The 12223-nt window shown below is 38.0% G+C and overlaps 2 protein-coding genes across 2 annotated transcripts in view; one reads left to right on the plus strand and one right to left on the minus strand.

Annotated features, from left to right (window-relative positions):
• Nucleotides 1-3487: 3487 nt before the first annotated feature.
• Nucleotides 3488-4036, minus strand: LOC121754418 (secreted RxLR effector protein 161-like). The gene has a single exon (XM_042149781.1). It carries the CDS (start codon nt 4034-4036, stop codon nt 3488-3490), a length of 549 nt encoding a protein of 182 aa, XP_042005715.1.
• Nucleotides 4037-11820: 7784 nt separating this feature from the next.
• Nucleotides 11821-12223, plus strand: part of LOC121755480 (40S ribosomal protein S9-2) — a 458258-nt gene continuing 457855 nt past the window's right edge. Inside the window, exon 1 of the mRNA XM_042150775.1 lies at nt 11821-11969. Within this exon, the coding sequence (XP_042006709.1) occupies nt 11942-11969 (28 nt within the window). The 5' untranslated portion in view covers nt 11821-11941. The remainder of the gene's footprint in view (nt 11970-12223) is intronic.

The following is a 12223-nucleotide window of genomic DNA, read 5'->3' on the forward strand; positions in this document are numbered from 1 at the left end:
GCGGCGCGGCGGTCTACTGCGCGGTGAATGCGCCGCGGCAGTGGACAAATTTTTTTTCCTTTTTTTAATGAATATCTTCTCCAACGTTTCAATGATATGCGCAGGAGCACAGTACATACCCAACTTTTGATTGAAGAGGTCTGGGCACGTAGGGGAGGGGGCGCAACGTGAAGAACATGTGTGATTTTCCATAGATGAAATTTTTGTTGTATAATTTTCCCCTTACTTTAATACGACGAAAATTTAGTTTTCAATTTTAATTTATTTAATTAGCCGTTTTTTTCTAATTATGTATAGTCCGATAATTTTAATCTTCATTGAATTAAAATATATAAAAAATAAAATAAAGTGAAATATGGCCAAAAAGAGTGTCCACTATTGGGGTGGAAACTTTTTTTTGTGACTGTGGACAAATTAGAAGTGGCTGATGACAAAAAAAGTGGCTTGTCCAGGGGAAATGTCCACACTATTGTGAATACTCTTATAGATGAATAATCAGCAAAATTTCAATAGAGAAAAAGGGCTGAACTGAGGCCATCCGCAATGGGGCGGACGATGGCACGCCCGATGGCGCGCATCGTCCGCGCCCGCCATCGTCCGCCCCATTGCGGGTGCGTGACATAGGCCGCGGACGATCGTCGCGCCCTATACTAAGGGCGCGGAGTATAGCGCGGACGATGTCCATCGTCCGCCCCATTGCGGCCTACGCCGACGATGACCGCGGACGATAGGCCATCGGCCGCGCCATCGTCCGCCCCACTGTGGGCTACGCGGACGATGGTCGCGGACGATGGCACGCATTTTTGATTTTCTATTTAAATCTCGTTTCTTATTCATTTGTACATACGAACATATCGACTATCTCTTTACATATTCTCTCTCAACATCCAACCAAAATGAATCTCGGCGACGACACCAATAGTTCTAGTTCGTCTGAGTCCGGTAGTTCGACGTCAGAAGCATTAGATGCAGCCGTTGAAGAGGCCATGGCGGCATGCTATGCGGCAATGCAGCGCGAGGAGAAGGCGGCGGCAGCGGCGGCTGAGCAAGTCCATAGGCCTATTCGACATAGTTAGTATGTCCGACGTGACCACCCGGAAGCTCACAAACGTCTGGTTGAAGACTATTTTGCCGATCAACCACGATGGGGCCCGACTGTTTTCCGCCGCCGGTTTAGAATGTCGTGGTACCTTTTTCTCAGCATTGTTCGGACATTGTCTTCACGTGATGAATACTTCACATTTCGGGAGGACGGCATCGGCAAACCCGGCCATACACCATTGCAAAAGTGCACGACTGCTATTCGTCAGTTGGCATACGGCACCACAGCAGACCTTTTTGACGAGTACCTCCACTGCGGGGGTTCTACAGGCCGCGAGTGTCTGAAGCGCTTTTGTCGGGGGATAGTAGAGGCCTATGGCGACACATATTTGCGCAAGCCGACTGCCACTGATTGCCAGGGTCTGATGCAGATGCACGAGACGGCGCACGGGTTTCCTGGGATGCTCGGGAGCATTGACTGTATGCACTGGCAGTGGAAGAATTGTCCGACGGCGTGGAGAGGCCAATTCACAAGTGGATACAAGGGCAGCCACCCGACGATGATCCTCGAAGCCGTCGCTGACCATCGACTCTGGATCTGGCATGCTTACTTCGGCGTAGCCAGGTTGAACAACGACATTAATGTCCTCACCTCGTCCACCCTCTTCACCGAGCAATGTAACGGCAACGGCCCGACCATCGAGTTCACTGCCAACAGACGCCAATACCATATGGGGTACTACTTGGCCGATGGCATCTACCCACGGTGGCCAGTTTTCCTAAAGACGATCAGCTGCCCAATTGATGAGAAGAGGGTTTTATTTGCGCGGAAGCATCTCCGATTGGAATGAAGATGACCGTGCATCTAGCTCGTCCGGCACGTCGGCGGGGAGCGGCCGGAGCGAGGTAGACATCATCAGTTCTGCCTTGTCGACCTACCAATCCATGAACTACAAGCCGTTCAAGTACCTCAACATTTGGCAGGAGACGCGGTCGCATCCGAAGTATAGGGGAGGCGTAACATCCTCCTCTAGCGGCTCCTCCAAACGGTCAAGGTCGGTATCCCTATCCGACGCCGGCTCCGAAGACGTGGCTAGCCAACTTGCCGGAGCTAACTTGGGTAGCCCCGACGTCGGCCCGAGCGGTTCCCATCGCCGACCGCAAGGAAGAAAGAAGGCGGCGGCCAACCGCCGTCGCGCCGCAACTCCATCCGCCTCCGATCCCGAACCGGCTCCCGCCCCCGCTCCCTATGTGCCACCTCAACTCCCCACCAACTCGTTGTGGGGATTTTGGCCCAACTTAATTTAGCCGATAGGTCAAATATGACCCCTGTGCAACTTCGATCGCATGTGGCGATGATACTGGGTCTCCAAAGAACGTTGGGAGTATTGCCGGATGATGATTAGTCTTCACCGGGGGCATTTTTACGCTTAAATTGTGTAATTTGTATTTTTAGTAGTTTAATTATGTAATTTTCATTTTTTAGGATTTTAATTATGTAATTTTTATTTTTTAGGAATTTAATTGTGTAATTTTTAATTTTATTGTAATTTGTAATATTATTTCGGGTATTTTTAATGAATTTTAATTTTGTGAAAATGTTTTTATTTAAATTGAATAATAGAATGGTGGGACCCTTGTGCTCGTCTTACGAAAGAGCACTGATGTGGGTGTTGTGCTCTTGCCTAAGAGCAAGCAGAAAAAGTGGGGTCGGGCCCACATCCATGCTCGCTGGCAAGAGTGCGGATGTGGATGCTCTCAGTATGTAAATGGAGAGTTTTTTGGATTGCGTGGCAAAGTTTTGACAGGAAAAGAGAATTGATAGAGTAATAAAATATCTGTCAATCTTGAAAAAATAGATTAACGACAGTTTAAAGTAATCTCTCTCCCCTTTTTGTCAGTGGAACTGTGGGAAAACATGAGAAAATTACATGGAGAAATGAATCGAAAGTGGTCTTCACAAGAAAAATGATCTTCCTCTTAACGATGGTAATCGAGAGAGTTGGAATGGCTACACATATCGGAAGCTTTAGGGAGAAAAGGAACGTTTATTTCTTGTATTTTTCTTGTATATTGATACAACTAATTCATCTCCTTTATATAGGGAGAGATACACTTTATTTTAGGTAGTATATAAATCTATTCTAAGACAAAGTATTCCCTATGATTTATGTATCTTTTCCTTGTAATTACTCCCTTGATTTTGGTAATGCAATCTTCCTTAATTCATCTCCTCTGATTTTGGTAAGGTTTGACACTCCCCCTCAAGTTGAGCAATGGTATCTCCGATGCTTAACTTGCCCAATATCTCTTTGAATATCTTCGGGTGAACCGCCTTGGTTAATATGTCTGCAAGTTGTTCTTCAGAACGGACAAAAGGGAATTCAATGATACCTCCTTCCAGTTTTTCTTTGATGAAGTGCCGATCTACTTCCATATGTTTGGTTCAATCGTGTTGCACTGGGTTATCTGAGATGCTAATGGCGGCCTTGTTGTCACAGAACAGCTGACTCTTTCGAGTAGGTGGGAAGCCAATCTCCGTGAGTAATCTTCTTAGCCATAGGATTTCCATGAGTCCACTTTTCATTCCTCGGAACTCGGCTTCAGCACTAGATAGAGCTACAACCTTTTGCTTCTTACTCCTCCAGGTAACCAAGTTTCCCCCGATGAACGTAAAGTAGCCTCCTGTAGATTTCCTGTCCACTGGATTGCTTGCCCAGTCAGCATCTGTGTATCCATCAACCTCCAAGTCTTCCCTTTTAGCTAGGAATATTCCATAGCCTACAGTGCCTTTCAAGTAACGTACGATTCTCAAGGCGGCCTCCATGTGATTAGCCTGAGGTTGGTGCATGAACTGACTCACAATACTCACAACATATGCTATGTCGGGTCTCGTGTGGGAGAGATAGATAAGTTTTCCGACAAGACGTTGATATCTTCCTCTATCTGTCAATTCTGCTCCTTCCTCTATTTTCAGCCCATGGTTTTGAACCATTGGAGTGTCTACGGGCTTGCAGTCGAGGAGACCTGTTTCTGCCAATAGGTCTAACACCTACTTCTTTTGTCTAAGGAATATCCCGTGTCGGGATCTTAACACTTCTATTCCCAAGAAGTACTTCATTGCTCCTAGATCCTTCATCTAAAACTCTTTGAATAGATTTTCCTTCAGCCTCTGAATTTCCCCTATATCATCTCCAGTGATAATCATGTCATCAACATAAATAATCAGACATGTTACCTTGTCGTCTCTCCTTTTTGTGAAGAGTGTGTGATCGGAATGACTCTGTTGAAATCCTTGTTTAATCATAGCATGGCAGAATCTTCCAAACCAAACTCGTGGGGACTGCTTCAAACCGTACAAAGTTTTTCGCAATCTGCACACCTCTCCTTCTCCAAATTCTTCGGAGAAACCTGGTGGAACCTCCATATATACCTCCTTATTCTGTTCTAGCTCTCCATGAAGAAATGCGTTAGTCACATCGAACTGGTGGAGTGCCCAGTCTTTGCACGCTGCTACTGATAGTAGTGTCCTCACGGTTTCCATCTTAGCAACTGGGGAGAATGTCTCTTCATAGTCCACTCCATATACTTGTGTGTATCCTTTAGCTACGAGCCTTGCCTTGTATCTCTCGATTGAACCATCTGCTCTTCTCTTTATGGTGAAGATCCACCGACATCCAACTGGTTTCTTCCCTTTTGGTAGTGTACATTTCTCCCAAGTGTCATTGCTCACTAGGGCGTCTATCTCCTTTTTCATGGCTTCTCTCCAGTGTTTGTGTTTGCTGGTTTCCTCAAAGGACTGTGGGATATCTTCTTCCTCATATAGGGCAGCCTCGAAGGCCCTGGCCATTTCTGACAGGTGACTATTAGCAATGTTGGATACTGCATATCTTGCCTTCTTTCCTTTCCAGTATGGTGAGTACCGTCACGGAGGGACTCCTCTTGTTCTTCTCGGAGGCAACTCATATGAATCTCTAGTATCTCCATTTACTCCACATTCCTCAGTAGTGCCCCTATCATTATTAGTGCATTCCGAGGGTATATTATCAAATTCTGAATTGTTTACCTCAGGAATCGAAGACGGGGCTGACGGCTGGTCAGTGTCACTTTGTTCTTCGTTCTGTATTACGGGAGGAAACGGCCCGGTGGTGTTGCTAACTTCCTCAGGTAGACCAACGTCTGTGACAGGGCTTGGCTGTGACTCTCCCCCTATCTGATGTTCCCCTGAGTGTTGTTCTCCCCCTAACTGGTGGTTTCTGATATCTGGAAGCCAATCCAGGAGGTCATTGTTTAGACTATTGTCTGATGTCTCCCCCTGACTACTGGATTGGCTGTAGAAATACTCCCCTTCCACAAAGTCACAATTCATGGTGGTGTGGATCTTACGGGTGTGTGGGTCATAGCAGCGGTAACCTTTCTGCTTTTTTCCATAGCCAAGGAAGACACATTTTAGGGCGCAAGGATCAAACTTGGTGCGTTCGTGTTTCGGGATGTGGACAAAGACCGAGCGAGCACCCAAAAATTCTGGGTTCAAGGGACAGGGACGAAGGGATGTCGAAGTGTTGGGAAAAGGTGTCCAAGGGAGTTTTGAAGTGAAGTATGCCTGTGGGGAGACGGTTTATGAGATAGACCGCGGTAGCTATGGCTTCTGGCCAAAAGGATTTGGGTACTTTGGATTCAATTAGGAGGGCTCGGGTAATTTCAAGGATGTAACGGTTTTTTCGCTCGGCGACCCAATTTTGTTCCGGATTGTATGCACACGAGGTTTGATGGATTAGCCCCTTTTATCCTAAAAAACTCTTTCATTTTATGGTTGACGAATTCCCCCCCATTGTCTGATCTAAGAGTTTGGATTGACTGTTTATACTGAGTTTGAATAAGGTTATAGAAATCTACGAACTTATCAAACACTTCATTTTTATTTTTCAAAAAATAGATCCAGGTCATGCGGGAGTAATCATCGATAAAGAGCACAAAATAGCGAAAAACTTGCCCCCTAGTAATAGGAGCAGGGCCCCAAACATCTGAATGTACTAAAGCAAAAGGAGACTTCACTCGTGTATTGTTTAACTTGAAAGAATGTCTATGGTTTTTGGATGTGTTTTTGCAGGTTTCAAAAGGTCGGGAAAGGTATTTGAGATAGTGATGATAGTTTTCTGAGTCTCAAGCTCGAGAAAACCTGCTTTGATACCATCTTAACGATGGTAATCGAGAGAGTTGGAATGGCTACACATATCGGAAGCTTTAGGGAGAAAAGGAACGTTTATTTCTTGTATTTTTCTTGTATATTGATACAACTAATTCATCTCCTTTATATAGGGAGAGATACACTTTATTTTAGGTAATATATAAATCTATTCTAAGACAAAGTATTCCCTATGATTTATGTATCTTTTCCTTGTAATTACTCCCTTGATTTTGGTAATGCAATCTTCCTTAATTCATCTCCTCTGATTTTGGTAAGGTTTGACACTTCCCAAAGGACGTGGCTTCGAAGAAAAGCTTTGTAGAATTATTTATAAAAATGCATCATTCTCTAACGACGACGATAGAATCATATGCGCAGCTTCCTCCGCCGCGAGACCCATCTCCAGATCCCATCCGAAGATCCAATTTTACCCGCCGGAGCTGCTGCCGTTCTACTCCTTGAAGCACTGCTCCCTCCATTCTCCCATCGCCGGCATATCTGATATACCAGCTTCAAGAGAACCAGAACTAGCATCGTTGTTGGAAAGAGAGAGAGAGGTCGAGAGTGGAACGGCACCCTGACGGAGTCACGACGGTGGCTGGCGACGGGTCGATGTCAGAAGTCAGAAGGGAGAAATGGACAGCGGCTGCACCCGAAGGCATGGCCAATGGTGGTGGCGAACGGAGAAGGGGAATCGATGGTGGTTGTGGCATTTGAGCTCTGGATTTGGGGTTAATTTCTCTTGATTTTGATTTTGATTTGACAGAGAGAAGTGACATGGGAAGGAAGATACAGACGGCAGAAATGGGGGAGGATGGAGCGGCGCCAATACTTACATATTTTATAAAAAAATAATTTACCTTTATTTTAAATTAGTACAAAAAAATGTTAAGTTTATACTGTATATTAGTACATATAAAAAGTTAATTAAGGGGTTTCAAGTTAATATATTATGTTAAATATATTAACACCGTTAGTTAATTTATAATTTATCCAACTTATCAGCATAATTATAGAATAATTAGAGATTTAATACAATTAATCACTCTAAAAAATGACAATCAATATTATTTTTTCCAGCAATAGATCGTGGTTTAAAAAAAATTATCTCTCAATATACTCTATTTTTTTATAATGTTCTTTATAGAAGATAGTATAAAATAAGTCTATATTTCATCTTTATAAATTGGCTAATTTGAGCTTTGAACAGTTAATAAGTCAATATTTATTTTTTACAAAAAAATTCAATATTTTTTAGTTGTATTCTCCATTGTTATATGAGAAATCTTAGACAATAAAATGTAATTTGGTAATTTGATGGTGAAGAGTGGTAAATTTTTCCTCTGTATTTTTCATTTTTGAGAGTAATAAAAATAATTGTTTGATATAATTAATGGAATATTTTAATTTAAAACTTTTTGTACAAATCTGAAACAAAACTTTTTGTATGTATGATATAATTAGAAGTAACAGTGTTAGTGGAGACTTGACGAAATATATTAACTTAAAACACTTAGTAAACTTTTTGTATGTACGACGTAAACTTAATACTTTTTGTACTAAATTGAAACAAATGTAATGTATTAACTTAAAACACTTAGTAAACTTTTTGTATGTACGACGTAAACTTAATACTTTTTGTACTAAATTGAAACAAATGTAAAATATTTTGTATGAAACATGTAATTACTACACTTTCGCTTAGGGTTTAAGAGAATACTTATTAGTTTTTAAATATTATTGGGCTTTTAGTTTGGACTTGTAGTGTATTGGGCTCTACAATTTAGATTTTAGTGCAGAATTTTATACTAATGGTAGTTAATCGGAGTATTTGTTATTTGAATATGTACTGGTCGATTTTAACATTTTCCACTATAATTAATGCAAATTATATTTAAGTTGTGTTCCCTTTAGTGAATGATGGCAATGCAAAAATGAATTAGTACTCCCGGCTTAATAGCTACTCCTACTAATCATCACAGCTTAATTAATCCCGACTTAATTAATCCAGTCTTCAATCATGAACAATTGTATATGTTGCTATATCTAGAGTACACAAGTCGTGAAGGTCTAAAGATTTTAGTCTGTAGAATTGATGATGGTAGTGGGGTGATTCTACTGCTAAATGGTGTTTATAAAGAAATTTTTCAAAATTTATGAAGTAATGGTTTATTGTTGTTATTCTAAGTTTTTGTTTGCATTTATGAATACATGTTTTGTGATTAAAACTGGTGAACTATTTATTCGTTCAAATAATTTTTTTTCTTTTTTCTTTAGTAGTACATTTTACTTTATTTGTATGTCTTATTCTATTTCATCCACACATCTCCACTTTTATTATTTCCTTTATTTTATATTACCACATGCATATCGGATATATTTAAATAGTATAAAATTGTTTGCTGAATAGGAAATGTTTTTAATCTACTTAGCTGTTAATATATCTTCATTATTTGAAAATCTTTTGTCCCGTGATAGTTCCTTATTAAATAGGAGTACTATATTAAAAGTTAAACCATTTTTTAAATAAATGCTATAAATATGCAAGGTGTTAAATTTTAAATTTTTTTATTCCCTCAGTCCGCCATTAAATGTCCCATATTTGACCGGCACAGGTTTTAATAAATTATTAGACATTATGAAGTAAAGTGAGTAAAAAAGTTGGTAGAATGCGGAGCTTTTATATATTGGTTTTATAATAAAATGTGAGTGGAATGAAATAGTGGAATGTATGGTTAACTTAATTATAAAATATGATAAAATTGAAATGAGATATTTATTGGCGGATGGACAAAAAGGAAAATATGAGACATTTAATGACGGACGGAGGAAATATTTAAAGAGTTCACAAAATTCATAGTGATCAAGGAGTAGTGAACAAATAGCAATCAATTTTAAATCTAACAATAAAGTTTCTTGTTTTGCTTCTAATCTAGAAAATATTATTATAATTTTTTATCATTGGAATACTTTAATTATATTGAACTAGTTTTGTGTATATAAATATTTGTGCATTTTTATAATTACAAGTTTTAAACTTTTCTTTATGATATATTCAATTCATATATATATATATATATATTGACTATTTTCATCATCGGTTATTTATAGTCCAATTTTCACTTGACATTTATTTTAAAAAGTTGGTTGACCTTGTAAACAAAATTAGAAAAATAATTAATAAATTTAGATCTCACTTTATATATTGATTTTATAATAATATATGAGTGTAATTATCGTATTCATCTTATTAAAGACAAAGAGGTTACCAAAAATATAAATAGTTATTTTTATGAGACGATCCAAAAATAAAAAAATTCATATTTTGTTAAACAGAGGAAGTAATGAAGATTAAAATACTTAAAATATCATATGCGTTTCTTTCATAAAATGTTGTGTTTCTTTCACTGCTATAGTATGATGTGCCTTTATAGGCACAACATGGGCTCCCACTTTGAAACTATGTACCTAAACTGGCAAAAAATAATTAAGATATTTTTTTACAAATATTTGAAGTACTCTATTCGTCCTTGAAAGTTTGTTCCATCTTTTCATTTTCGTTTGTCCCACAAAATTTATCTCATTTCACTTTTTAATTTTTGGTTGTGGATCTCATATTCCACTAACTCATTCATATTCATATTTTATTATAAAATTAATATATAAAAGTAGGACTCACATTCCTCTAACTTTTTCAACTCACTTTTTATTACATTTCTTAAAATCCGTGCCGGGTCAAAATGAGACAATATTTCGGAAACAGAGGGAGAGGGAGTACTATAGGGAGCCCTTAGCGAAAATAATTTTTGCGTCCGCCCCTGATTACAATTCTTGATGACATATTAGTTATGAGATAAAAATGTACATATACAAAAGTTGAGGCTAAGTAATGCAAATTTATTTAACGGCTACAGTAATACTAAAATATAAATCATCTGAATTAAAGGAATTAGATTGTAACCGCCCCTTTAATTATTTACTTAAATATTAATTCAAATTTATTTAAAAATATCGAAATTGTATCTACAATATTAAATATTAATAAAGAGTTATTTTTAAAAATACTCACTCCTAAATTTACAAATATTTGAATTCATACCTAGAATTCATAAATATTTAAATTGAGCTAAAACTTTTCCTTTAGAGCGTTATAGATTTGAACCTTGTTTCTTCCCTATTTTATTAAATGCAATGGTGTAAGCAGCAAAATGTGAAATCTTAGGAGAGGGGCAAGAAAAAGGTTCTTATATTAAATGGGGGGTGTTAAATTAGAGTTAATATAGTATATTAGAATAATACTCCCTCAATCCATGAAAAATAGTCTAATTTGTGGACGGTACGGGTAGGTCTGCTTATTCGGTCGGTTCTTGTTCTGACCGGTTACAATTTTTCATGAATCCTACAATCTGAACAGGGACCAGAACCGACCGATTCCGATTCTGAACCGGAAGTGATGTATAATTTCAATATGAATTTATTTATAAATAATTCAATACTAACAAAATAATAATCTAATAGCTGGATATCTGACAAATAATACAAACAACAATACAATAATATTCATATATGGGTAAGAGTGATGTCAAGTGTAGTAGGTCGGAGTAGTTTGTGTTGCCAATCCTTTTATAAAAAGGAGTTCTAAAATTTAGCATTTTTTTTTAAAAAAAAGGAGTTTTAAAATTGAATTCCATTTTTTTCTCTAAACAAATGTTCAATGGAATTTCCAATATTAATTGATCTTGTTGTGACTTTTTGGTTTAATGCGGAACAATTAATAAATTATTCAAAAACATGTTAATATCATATGCTAAATTAATTGTTACATAAATTATTATAAAGTTAAATTTCAATTATATGAAATGATATTGTATTTGTATAAGTTCTTTTGAAAATTAAAAATAAACTTATGATATCCTATTCATAGTAGTTAGTTCATAAAAAATGAATTGGGGAAATAACTATAGATTCAAAGCATCACGGTTTAAACATTTTAAATACTTTAGAAAACAGAGCTCGCAAATTTAACACTATTTAAATCTAAAAATCACTCAATGTTTCAAATTATTTTATTTCAATTCAATATTAATTTAATTAAGTTAGATTTATTACTATTTAAATTATATAAAAAATGAATTGTAATCTAGTTCCCAGTTACAAACCGGTCGGTTCCGGTTAGAAACCGAAACCAGTTTTATTTAAAAAGTTGAAACTGGTACCGGAACTGGTTTTTCAGTCCCGGTTCCTCAATTAACCGGCTTGTTCCGGTTAACCAAGAATCGGGGAATTGTTTAGGCACCCCTAGGTATGGGTTTTAATGAGAAATTTAGTAAAGGGAAGAGAAAAATAGATAAAGTAAGAGAGATATGGAGAAAAGGTAGGTAAAGTTCGTGAGTGGTAAAATATGAGCGACTTTCCATTTATAGAAATGAAACTCTTTTTGTGGACATCCTAATATGGTAAAATGAAACTATTTTTCGTAGACGGCGTAATATGCAAGATATGTGTGCATATCTATGGACAATCCACCCTGATTTTAGACAACTTATTTAATATGGGCCGCTGTAGAGTAGCCTATCACTTAACCCATTAGGGTTGTGGCCTCATAAGATACGACTCTAAATAGCAATCACAAATTCTTCGGAACACTCTTTTGCCCAATTCAACCGACGATCGGCTGCAGCGGAGAGCCGGCGGCGTAGGAGGCCACAGATCATGGTGCACGTCTCGTTTTACCGCAATTGTAAGCATCTCTATCTTTTCTTTATGGTTCTATCGTTATATGCATACACGATACACACTCAATTTTCGCTGTGCTTGTATTTCTGCGTGCTTGCGTTGCCACTTTGTATGTGCTCTAATTTGGTAAATTCAATTGAGAGTAGCGACGATGTATTTGGTAAATTCAATTGAGAGTGTGAGAGAAATTTATCTGTCTTGATGGATGATACCGTTGTTAGATTAGAAAGCGAGTAATTTGCAGATTTCTCTTTTATT

The sequence above is a fragment of the Salvia splendens genome, chromosome 11 (assembly GCF_004379255.2).
Source record: "Salvia splendens isolate huo1 chromosome 11, SspV2, whole genome shotgun sequence".
NCBI lineage: Eukaryota > Viridiplantae > Streptophyta > Magnoliopsida > Lamiales > Lamiaceae > Salvia > Salvia splendens.